Source organism: Ammospiza caudacuta, chromosome 2 (assembly GCF_027887145.1).
Source record: "Ammospiza caudacuta isolate bAmmCau1 chromosome 2, bAmmCau1.pri, whole genome shotgun sequence".
Lineage (NCBI taxonomy): Eukaryota > Metazoa > Chordata > Aves > Passeriformes > Passerellidae > Ammospiza > Ammospiza caudacuta.
In genome coordinates, this window is record NC_080594.1 from 82,104,705 (window position 1) to 82,117,496 (window position 12,792).

The 12,792-nt window shown below is 36.6% G+C and overlaps 1 protein-coding gene across 3 annotated transcripts in view; it reads left to right on the forward strand.

The window, feature by feature from the left end:
• PCCA (propionyl-CoA carboxylase subunit alpha) overlaps positions 1-12,792 on the forward strand; it is a 274,953-nt gene that overhangs the window by 128,414 nt on the left and 133,747 nt on the right. For all 3 annotated transcript variants that reach the window (XM_058821827.1, XM_058821835.1, XM_058821843.1), the window contains one exon: positions 9,899-10,009. In XM_058821827.1, the coding sequence (XP_058677810.1) occupies positions 9,899-10,009 (111 nt within the window). The remainder of the gene's footprint in view (positions 1-9,898; positions 10,010-12,792) is intronic.

The window sequence follows — 12,792 nt, forward strand, 5'->3', positions numbered from 1 at the left end:
CTCTATGTCTTATGGAAAACAGGAAGGACAACTCAGGATAAGAGAGGTAAAAATTTCTGTGAAGTTTCTGTAAAACTTGGTTTGGCATTAATGCTGGGCTGCTGAATGGTACAGATGTCCTGTCAAACTCAAAAGATTTAGCTGTCTAGGGGAAAATGATCATCCCTCCACCACAGTGTAGTTAGATCCATGGTAGGATTAACCATTGTAAATGAACTGCTAACTCTAACATAGATTTATATTGGTGCAACTTGAGCCATTAGACTATTGCAGTACAATGTGCTGATGTAGACCCCTGCTGTAAAACAGCTGAGTAAATTTATATGAGAGAGAAATTTATACTGCTATAGTTAGATTGATGTGAGGTGGGATTTGTTGCTGTTGTTATTAATGGAGACAGGCTCTGGATTCATACTGTTGTGTTGATAGCAAGTGATGCTAAAAGTATTTTATTTGATGAGACTATTGCAAATGTGTGTGGAACATTGTCTTTTATTGTGTGCTATAATATGGGATGGAAACTGGTTGTTTGGGCTTAGGTGTTTTACACAGATGTACCTAATAACTGTTCCACAGATTATAAATATTTGTGAAGTATTTGAGACCTTACAGCTGAAAAGTACCAATTTCTATTCTTGAGATTTTTAGTCTTTTTATTAGTATGCATGTATTCATCATACTAATGTCTCTGTAGTATTTCTATCTGACAAAGCTTTTAGTCTATTAAAAACATTTAAAGAGGTAATTAGTGAACTACAGGGGGAATTTTTTTCTAAAGTACTGCAAACCACAAAATGTAATGTACTACAGGTTTCAAAAGTAGATGAATTTTCAGAACACATTTTTAGTTGCAGTGGCCAGTGGTTTCCATTTGAAAACCACCAAGATTTTTGTGTAATTTTACACAGCTGATAGTTTCTTCTCAGTGTTTATTTAAAATGGAACATTTGTGGATATTAAAATATCTCTTTTCTTAACTAGTGTGAATGATTCTTTGTAGGGTAGTTAGTAGAAACTTGTTTATTTTTACCCTAAAATGATCATGTATATTTTTGCTTTACAAAGTTGGGTTTGGGTTTCTGTGTAACAAAATATTAAACTACCTTGATATTTTGTAACATGCTTCACATTAACTCTTTTCCAACTTGAGTTTTTGTTAGTATTGAAAGATACAGAATAGGTTTTTTAAACGTAGTGTTGAAGTTACTTGGTTTTATGTTTGAATAGTGAGCTTGTACATAGATTGTCAGTCTTCCTGAACAGTATGCTCCAGATCCCTATTTCTCAGCACAGCCCTCTTGAAATCCTGTGAAGCAGCATTTGTTTGCTTAGTGTTTTAGAGACACTGTGTTTTTCCCTGTGAGTAATGAACTCTTCTAGAGCATTGTAGATAAGCAATACCAGCTGAAGTCAGTGTCAGTTGTACTGATGATGTGCACTGGGAGAATTTGAGATTTAAAATCCCAAGGATTGCAGTTTCTGTAAACAAGGATGCTTGTTCACTGACATAGGATGGGAATGGGATGTAGGGTGGCTGGGTAACAGGTCAAGGACCATCTAATGCAGAGCTTAGGGACTGCTAATGGAGGATGGAGTCTTCCCAATCACTTCTGTGTCACCAGTTCAAAGCAGAGAAAAGTTGGTAAGGAATTTTAGTCACTACTATTTTGATGGTTGCTTGCTGACCTGTGTGAAATCAGTGGTTTTTATCCAGTTCCTAGAAGACAAATGTCTTCTTGGAGCAAATGCCACTATACAATGTCATTCATGGCAGTCCCAGCAGAGAATCCAGGACTGAAGTAGCACAGTGACCCTTCAGGAGGTGACTCATCTAGGCTGGGTTGAGGCATGTTGGCAGTGTGAAGGTCAAGGACTTACTCTGCTGCTCTTTGTCTCTTGGCTCTGAGAAAACATTCAGTTTCTCTGCTGTGGCTTTGGGGTATTCGCAAGTTACCCCATTCCTTTTTAGCTCTGTTCCATCTACAGGGAACAAGTCCCCAGACAAGTCTTTATTGACTTGTTTTCTTGGACTGGATACTACCTGGCCTTGAATTCATGGTTTAGCTGCCCTTCCCAGTTGAATCTTCCTGACAAGATCATGACAAGATCATGAAGGAAATTAAAGTAATTAAATGTTAAAAATAGTCTAATACTTGCAAAGAAAGCAGACTTCAGCAAAATTTGAGTAAGACCTTAAACAACCAAGGCTGCATCGTATAGTGCCTGTAATAGCAATATCTTTGTTAAAAATAGAGGATTAAGCAAATAGGGGTATTTGCAACAATGCTGTGCTCTGAAAATGCCTGATGCATGAATGTTTTATTGCCATTTGGGCTGATGACAACTTGTACACAGTGAAGAGAGACATTCTGCAGTCTGTTCACTGGTAGATGCTAAGAGTATGGCTAACTCAAGATTGAGTCAAGATAGGGTCAATGTGATTGTGGGAAAGTAATCTCAATCATTTTTCCTGTGAAATATCTCCATTGTTGCTAATAGGAGCAGATGAAAGTCTAGGATAGCGTTTCTATGAGTTGTGGATTAGATTAAATGATCTCTTGAGGTTCTTTACAGTCTAAATTATTCTGACAGGAACTCACTTCTCCACTGAGAGCTGATCTGAATTCAAAATCTCAGCTGAGACTCTAGAATGACAGAGGGTCTAATTAGGTAACATTTTTATCTCTGAATCTTGCAGTATAATTCAGGGGTGATTAAAGTTGAGGGTCCAACTCAGATTTCTCTTAAGAAGAGACATTTCTTATTTTGTACAGTGATTACTGGGAAATTTGTGAATAGTGACAAGTTCAGGATTCCAGTCAAGCAGAGAGGCACTGTTGCTCAGTGGGATAGGGCATGATTTTTTTCCTTTGAGCATGCACTGTTGTTAGTAGTTCATTTCTGTCTCTTATGGTACTTTTTTTCAGAACCTTTTGTTTATTTTGGGGGGGTTTAATTTGAACAGCAGAAATAAGGTATTGAAAGAATGCCTTTCAGTGTATATCCTGTGTGTGTAAACATGGTGTGGTGTGCTTTCCTTCTTTTCTAAAGTTTTAATATGCTTTTCTAAAGTTTTAATATGCTCTTGTCATTTCTGGTGCTGGATAATCTGTTCATTTGAAGGCATGCATAAATCCCAGTATGTAGTTTTGGAAAGTTTGTGTATGAAAGTTATTTTAATCAATTTAAATAAAAGAAATTATTATATTTATGCATCAAGTAGACCACGTTGTCAATTCACTAGAGGGTCTGATTGGACAGATAGGTCATATCCTTGAGTGCAGATTCCTGTAATCTTTCCTTTGACCTCTGTTTGCTTTTTATCTTCCCTGAGCGTTCAAAAGTAAAGCAATAACATGAAGTTTAAGTCTTTGTATGAAGTCAGCCCTTCTCTGTAGAGATCCTGCTTGCTGTGTGTAGAGAGGAATGCATTAGACCATTAGGGAGAAGGAAGAGTTGAAGGAGCCTCTGAAGAAAAGAGTAAGCAGCAGAGAGAGCAAGAAGGAGTAGAAATGAGGAGAGAATAAGGGAACCACCAGCTGTGGGTGGGGGAATTTTCCAGCATGAGGTGAAAAAGCAAACATAAAATAGAAACCAGCAAAGTGTTAAATGTTTGAGGGGTAGAGAAATGTAGAAGTTAACTCTGAGTGGAGATCTGCCAGAATAGTGGCAGCAGAAAAGCAGTATTGAGCTTTTGTAACTGTAAACACACTAATTAGAGGAAAAAAGGAGAGCTGTACCTAGTGTTGTGAGAAGACCTTGGCTTTCCACGAATCACAGAATGTGTAAGATTGGAAGGGGTCACAGTAAATTATGTGGTCCAACCTCTCTGCTCAAGCAGGGTCATCCTAGAGCACAAGAAAAAACACCCAACTTCAATGTTAATATTTTATCATGTATAAAATAATGCACCATTAATTTCAGGTACAAAGCTTTTCACAGTAAACTGCTTTTAGATCCAAACATCATAAATTACTGAATTATTTTAACTTTGAAGAGACTTCTCTATGTCAGTATACATGTCAGTTTTAGAATCTCCTGTATTCTGAGCCCCTGCAAATGCTCTCACTGGTATTATGAGCAAGACAATCTTTGAGTGTAAAAAACCTATTTACTTGCAAAAACAGTGTATTTTGTCTGCTCTTAAAAAATGAAATGAGGTTTTGATTTTTTGGTTGTGCTTTTAAGAAATGCCTAAACAGGTCATACAACTTCTGCATAGCAGCGGTAACAAACGGGTACTTCTGCAAGAGTATTTGTGTTCTCACCCTTTGCAGATTCCCCAGTGTATTGGTGTGGAAACCAAAACTGGAGAAGGGAAGGGAACAAGCTTAGTTCAAAATCACTAGAAGGGATAATTTCAGAATGCTTAGTAGCATCTGCTTGGAGCTCAGATGCTGCCCCTGGTCTCTCCTTTTCTTAAGCCAGTCGACAGGGAGGGAGTAGGAATGGGAGCTTGTCAGCAAAATGCTGTGGGATGTAGTTTAGATTACCACTGTCCTGTGGAGAAGAAAGAGGGAAGGGCAATTGAAGTACAGGCTGATCAGGTAAAAGAGGAAGGCAATTTATTGGTGCAGAAGGGGAAATTCAAAAAAGATACCTTTTTTTTGCCAGATAAGATTTTTGTTTGTATGTTTTTTTTCCTCTTCCTTTTATTAAGGAGAAAGAACTGGGGCATTGAAAAACAAGAAATATTTGTTATTTCTCTAGATATAAAGTTTTCCTAGTGTTGTATTCCCCTTCTTCAGAGTAAAAGGATATCTGAAGAGAGGAAAAGTGAAAGTTATTTTCTTTCACTTTTCTTGACAAAGCCTGCTTAGCTTCTGCTTCCAATTATTCTACTGATTCACAAGTTAATTTGTGTTTGCTAGCACTGTAAATAATGGTCCTTTTAACTCCTACTAAGAAGTTCAGAACCACATGCAGTTACAAAAGTTTGAGTTTGAATGTATGATTTTACAATACAATATTATCATATATTATCTCCTTTTGCCTCCCTTCTTCTCCTCCTTTATCCTGGTGTGTGAATTCAGCGAGCTCCAGACTTTTGTATCTGAAAGAATTATTTTTTTTAATTGGAATACATGTTCAGCTCTGAGGGTCAGTGGTGCACTGATCCCATGTGAGAATTTTATGTGGATGTTTTTGTATTAAAATTAAAGATAAAACCTCCTCTTTTCCTTGCTTTTGGGATCGGGCTTTTGTACATGGATAGCCAGCTCTGAAGTGAGCTGTAGCAAAACACGAGCTTTGAAAGACAGTTAAACAGTTGAATGTTGAGGGTTTTAGGGAATATTATGAAAACTTTGGAATTACAAACATGGAGGCTTGCTGGGTGGTAATCAAGAACTTGGAAAGTTCATATGTTGAAAGTGGTGTTTTCATAGTCTGTGCAAATCCGATAATGTTCTTGTTTTAAGTGAACAGTAGCATAATCAGTGTTTCATAATGCTCAGTGCAGCGCTTAGTAAATATTTTTTAATATTTTCTTTAGAGAAATAACTGAGATACCTCCTAAGCTTCATCACATTTATTCTTATTCAGCATTTAAATTGTTGGGTGATAGTTTAGCTTTGCTGGCTGGTTAAAAAGAGAAGCCTCTAGTCCAGTGCTCCACGTGTTGGTTTTGCAGTCAGTAAGTGTGCAGATAATGTTCTTTCTGTTCCACTTAGCACCATTTGAAATGATCAGCAAGTTAAGTCTATTCAACTGCTTATCTACAGAGGGGCATGTAGGACTCCAATTAAGTTTACATGGATAAATGCAGATTTGTGTTTGCAGGCATCAAGATGACAGAAGCTTAATACTGTAAAAAGGCTAATCAACACTGAATATGTTTAGTGTCAGTAAATATTTATAGTGAAAACATTGCCTATGATTTTGTGCCTTGGCATTCCAAGTTCTGATTTTTAGTGAGTAAAAATGTGGTGTGATAGCCTCTTTATAAACCTGTTATAAAACTGTTTTCTATAAATTGCATTTTGTTGTTGTCTTTGGGTTTTCTTTTGAGGACAGGTTCAGAGTTAGGCTACAGTATGTAGCTAAGTTAATGAAAAGTCTGGTGTACTTAGCGGAGTTTTTAAGGCAGAGAATGAAGAAGGAAAGGAGGCAAAATAAAGACAGGCAGTATGGGGAGTAATTTCTTCTGATTATAATTTAATTTTTTTTAATGAGAGTTTATTTAAATGGGGGCTGCTAATAAGCTCTGGTAACAGTGTGATTATTTAGTGTGTTCCTGTATTCATTAGGCAATAATGATAATTTAACTAGAAAAATTAATGGAACCTCAGCAATTTGTGTTCTATATAAAGCATATCAATACATAGTTTTTAAAAATTTCATTAGCTCTCCATAATTTAAACGCTAGTCTGCTTTCTTTTACAAATGTATTCTGAAGAATAGGGTGTAAAAATTGAAACCCAAGAAGCTACTGATGTAATATTGTATGAAAAGTACAGCCAAGCAAAATGAAAAAATAGGGGTACAAAGCCAGTGATTATTATATTTTATTATATTTTGGCTTAGAGGAAAGAAGAACATAACTGTAACTGCAGTTCTGCCTCAGCCTTAACAATGTAAAAATCATGAAGCTGAAGTGAAATTTGGTTTTCTGGAGGAGAAATGAACTGATATAGTGTAGGATTTTGTTTGTTTGTTGAAAATGTCATGGCTTGTCAGGCTAACAAATGTGATTTTGTTCCTGGCAGTCTACAGATCTGGTCAAGAAAAAGAAAAATTCTCTGAAAACCACTGCAATACAAATAGAATATACTTCAGTTTAGTGTCTAACTTTGCATGAAATAAGCACTGCCTGTTAGCCTCTGTTTGATCCTGTGAGAGTGTGAGGCTAATGTCTGGCCAGTGTTTTGGAAGCAGCAGGTAGTCAGGAGCAAGCTGCTCTAGGGGTCCATATTTCTGTAGCCCAGTAGTTACTCACACACAGATGGAGACCTTATGAACTTTGACAGAGGTCACACTAAATTGCAAATCTAAAACTTGTAGACTTCTGAAGGATTGCACTGGTGATTTTTTTTTTTAAAGCCATATGATTTCGTACATCACTAAAAGTATCAACTCAGTCTTGAGAAGCAGATCAACCATGCAGTCATTGCTCACATAGTGATCATGGGGATAGATAGCCTTTCATGATACTTTAAATGGAAACGTGTTTATTAAACTTTTAATTCCTGTATGTAAAATGCTTTTTATATTGCTTCCCAAACACCTAGGCTTCTCTGCTCTTTTGAACTTATTAAATAAATTTTGGAGCTTAAAACATTGCAGAAGCCTCATATTTTTCAGATACTCATGAGTTAGAAATAATTAAGAATACTCATAGCATTTTTTTTAATTTTAGGTCTTTTGGGGCAGTCAGTTGAGACACCAAGCTCTGTCATCTGTCATCAGCCATCACCTCACCAGGGATCTTATAGCAGTTTAGAAAAGAAAAATGTGAGATGATCTGGTTACACACTGTAGCATGTTTAAATCCTGGATTCAAAGTTGGGCAACATTGAAGGATTCATCCTCCTCTTGATTTTGTAATAGATGAAGTCTCTGGGATATTTCAAATTACTAGTCAGATTGGGAATTTTGGGAGGAATCTGTAGCAGGCAAAGACAGACATTATTTGTTTCCAAGTTATGGTCATTTACTGTAAGATTTTTAATTCTTTTGTTTAGTGGAGATACAGTGTGACTTTCATTCAGTGTTTATGAAGTCGAGGTCTGTGAACGATTATTTAGGTCGCAGGCAGCAAGGATCTTCTTTTAATCAAATGGACAAATTTCTGTCATGTCATCATTGAACTGCTTGTGTCATGTGCTATTTAATGGCTCATGAACAAGTCTTTAAAGCTGTGACTTCATGATTCAGTGAGGCCGAGTCTGACTCGGTGCGTTTAAAGTGGTTTCAGTGACGGCCACGCAGAGAGCTTGAAAATTCACACCAGCAGCAGACCAGTAGGGGAAGAGAGCTTTGAAAGTGTTTGAACTGGTCTGCATATGAAATAACAAGGATGTTGTTCATGCTTCTAAACTGGAAAAACACAAAAGGGAAAGGAGTGTAAAAGACTCTCCTGTAGCCTCAGCAATTTGCATGCTCTGTAGTGCTAGTGTCTGTGCTTTGGTGAGATCTCAACAAGGGAAAAAATCCAAATAACCTAATTTACAGCTGAAATACCCCAGTTTGCAATTAATTCTTTTTCAATATTATTTTACACTAAAAAAACCCTGCAAATAATTGAGTCGTGTTGTCTTTGTGATTATATCACAATCTTAATAACTTGTGAGTAAACATATGTGAAGTACAGAATTCTGTGCTTTGCAAGGGGCGTGGATGCACAGACAAACTTTTGTCGTGAACTGTTTTGTGATGTGCTCTGCATTTGATACGTGATGGTGTGCAGCTAGAGCCAAAGTTAATGTGAAATGGCAAATGCAATGTGATTTGGAGTTACCTGCTCCTCTGACAATGATGAAAAAATGTGATTGCTTTGTATTGCCAGAGGGGTGAGAATGTGCACAGCTGAGGTTGGATAACCTCTTTCCTGTAGTAGCTCCTCAGTTGTCCACACCTGGAATAAATCAACACTTGTAATGCTCCCAAACTGCATGTATATTCCAGCTTTTCTTAAGAACTATTAATGTTTATGAGCCAGTGTTATTGTGTGTAGTCATATTAAGATGGAACTTTCCGGCTCATCAGAATTTGTTTGATCTCTTTCTAAAATTGAGAAGAGAATGGAGATTAAGATGCTGGTTTTCTGACCCGTAATCTTCAGCTTTCCACAGATGACCTGTATGCCACTCTCAAAAGAGAGAGTACCTTCTTTTTGAAAATTGTTTGCACTAGGGAGAAAATTTAAATGATCTAGACAGTTTTTTTCTCAAGGATTTTTTTTTTTTTTTGCACCACCTTTCCTGTCCCACCTTCTATAAGGACTTGTATTTAATATTTCAATGAAATGACTTTTAGTGACCATCATATTCAGGGCTAAACTGCAAGTACTTCTGGCAAAGTGCAGTTTAGAATTAAGTCACTAATTTAGTTACACAGAAGTTACTAAATTAAAAATAGAATAATTTAGGAGATGGAGGAGACAAGCTGAGAATTGCAGTGAGAAAGAGATGAAGAAATGCAGAAAATATGAAGTTGCATAATATTAAAAGAAATTAAAGGATAAGGGTGTCTCTAAAACTTCTGTGATAAGTAATTTTCAAAATAAATAAATTATTTTTGTTGACTATATGCCTAACAGAGTCACAGAGTGGTGCCAAAAGGGAGCCAAGGTATTCAATAAAAGAATTGACCAGGCAAGGTTGGATAAAAATACATGTGGAGGAAGCAATAAATTTCTTTTTTTGTAAATTACACTGGAGTCTCTTGTGTATTACAAATTATAAAAATGTTGTAAAATGATATGCTAAGTGGTTAAAGTTTTTAGTGCATTTCATGACTGTGATTGGGGTGTAGCATGGTGCATATTTTCCATTCAGGGTTCAGTGGAATTCAGCTACTATTTACTATCATGACCAGTTTGTTATTTCAAGGAGATAGCTCTGGTCTTGCCTACATCTTCTACAATGGAACCAAAAGTGTCTTGATTGTGCTTCCTGTCCTTAACTCAACTAGGTGTTTGAATTAGGCTTGATGAGGTGACTGTTTAGATTGTTTACTTTATTAAACTGAGTGTTTAAAAGGGTTTTGAAGCAGGAGTGGAACAACGGGTAAATCTGCATTGGTTATGTCAGTACTATGGTATCTAAATTGTGAACAAGTATTTATTCCAGAAATATAGGAGCTCATATTTTTAAAAGTCTTTTCCTACTGTAATTTGTGATTAATATTACTGATTTTGTATTGATTTGTTTTTTTGTTTGTTTTTTTTTGTTTCCAGGTGTAGCTCATAATATTTCTTTACTGCGAGAAGTCATTGTCCATCCACGCTTTATTCAAGGAGACATCAGCACTAAATTCCTTCCTGAAGTATATCCTGATGGTTTTAAAGGTTTGTTCCATTTAGAAATATTTCTTTTCTTAAGTAATGTTATTTTGATTATTGCTCCTTTATATTTTTAGACTGACATGCTTCCCTTTTTCTTCAAATAGATCTTTGCAAACACACTTTTAGAGTTTTTAAATAATGCATGAAGTTGAAATAGTTAACTTTATTTTCAAGAAGGCAAAATACATACTTCTAGTGTTAAAATAGTAAATTGAATACACCCAATGTCAAGAAAAACCATTTACAGGTCATATGAAATATGTAAAATAAACATCAACTCAATTCTGCAACGCTATCATGATTCATTACACACAGGACTTCTGCTATTAATTATAGTTGGATAAGTTTACACTCAGCCCTGTTGCTTCTTTATAAGTTGGTGTATCACCTTTAGAATTGCCTTTTGGCACCCTTTGTTTTCTCTGTAGCCTTCTCTGGAGGATCTGGCATTTTACTGGAGTTTTCAGTACCCTGGTCTTAATATACATTGCACACAGTAATGGGCATCATTTTGAAATTGTTAACTCATACACTAGGTTAACATAAACACAAATGCAATTATTTCTTCACAGCATCTCAAACTGCTCAATTTCAAAATGTTTACCAATGGTTGCTTCAAAAATATGAGAAAACCAATGCATTGGTTTCCTTTCACAAGGATCATTTTTTAAAAGGTTGGCTTCTCTCTTTGCCAATCTGCTGTAGGTGCTTTCTTGACCTGTGTGGTCAGAGACTCGGTTCTTCCATACAGGTCTCTCACCTCAGCTGGCATTCACCAGGCAGAACATCTTTCTTATTAAAAAAAAAGTCAGTATTTATAGTTCATCATTCATGGGTCCTTTATGAATCCTGTGGAGATTCTTTTTCCCCCATTCATCATGAATCCAATGTGGCAGAATCCTCATCTCACTTTGGAGGCAGCAGTGCCAGATTGGCAGTCACTGGACATGACTGGCACCTTGCCAAATTCTAGTCTCATTAAGGAGCAGAACAGATTTTTCTTACCTCAGGACTCAGTGTGTGAGTGTGTGGATGACTATTCTTTGCACCAGAACTACTTGATATCGTGATGTAATTGACAAGTCTGTGTGTGATACAGTCCTGCGTGTGGGATTGATGCATCCTGCTTGTTCCTGGCTCCTGACTGAGACCACAGGAACAGGTGTTGGCCACCTTCAGTGGCAGCGTGCTTGCTGTGCTTCGAGCTGTAAAGTTCTGTAAAGAGCTGTGTTGTTTTTGCTAGGGGGTACCCAGCTAATCTTTGGGTAGCTCAGCTGGCTTTGACCCAGCAGAGATTCCAGGGTACTCTGCTCATCTGCTCTTGAAGGCTTGGTGCTGCTGTAGCTGGTCTCTCTCCCTTCCCTGACACTTGAACACAGAATCTCATGTCTTGCCTCTCTGGTGTTTCTGGGACTATTCAGTCAATTTCCTGGGTAGATTCAGATCTCTAAACCACCATGAAACCTGCATTTTTTTTACTGTTGCTGCTTTTGCTGGAGTAGTTTTTTGTAAATTCCTGGGCTGACTTAGCTCATGAAGGAATCTGGTGAACTTCAGCAGATGTGTAAAGTGAGTGGCAGACTAGGAATGGGGAGAGGGGAATGGAGGAAAAAGGCAAGGAAACAAGATGTTGGAGTCCCAGTGCCATATTGTGAGAAGGCTGCCTCCCCTGGCATGTAACTGGGAACAATAAAAACATAAATCAAATACCAGTATTGTATTAGCAGATTGTTAAAGATAGGCTTTTGCTCTGGACACCAGAAGACACAAGAACAGATAGTGTGATGCATTATAATAGAAACTAATGATTGTCACATGTGAAATTCCTAGACTTTTTCCCTGCTATATGAGATGTCTTGCTCATCTTCTTCCATGTTTCAAACACAAGCACACATTAGCCTTCTTAATTATAGATAAAGAAACATATTATGGCATTGAACTTCAGTTCAAGAATAGTTACTTGTGAATAGTGATTAAAAGCTCACCAAAGAAACTGAGAGCCCTTTTAATGATGTAGTTTGCATTGGATCAAATCCTTCATGCTTAAAAAAAAAATTACTTGAATTTGAGGACAGTTTTTTAAGTACCCATAAAAAATATTTCTACAAATCCAACGATTCAAATGGGAACAGCTGAAGGCAAGCAAGGATGGTGGGTAGATGACAGGTAGAAGCTCAACAAGAGGAGCAAAGACAAAAACTAATTTACATGCAATTTCTTTAATCACTTTAACTTTTTAATATAAATATCCAGGGTAAACTTTGCTAGAGGATTTGAAAATTAAGTAGCTTCATATATCTTACTGTTGTTTATAGAAAATGAATAGCTGTAAAAAAAAGAGCTGTGACAGTCTGAAAAATTAGAGCAATGTATAGCCAACACAGATCTGGAAATATGTAAAAATAGGTGCTGCTGTTAACAGTAGGAATCCATACCAGAAATGTTTTAAACTTAGAAAACTTAAGAAATAGAAACATTTGAATAGAGATGTGTGTTAAATTCATGCTCAAGCACAATCCATTGTGTTTCTTTTGTAACCTGCACAATTGCCACTACAGTTGTAGTGATCTACATTGGTGATAAGTACTGCATCTCAGCTGTGTTCTCTCTGGTGACTGCATGAAGTACTGGCCCATTTTGTATGTGCATTTTTCTTCCAAGTATAAATATTGAGTCTTAAGAGTAAAATAAGAGCTTCTTTGTTTTCCAGTCTCATTTTTGAGTTCCATTATAATCCTTTATTAGAAGACCTTTATTCTAAGTTAAGAAAAAATTAATTATTAAAT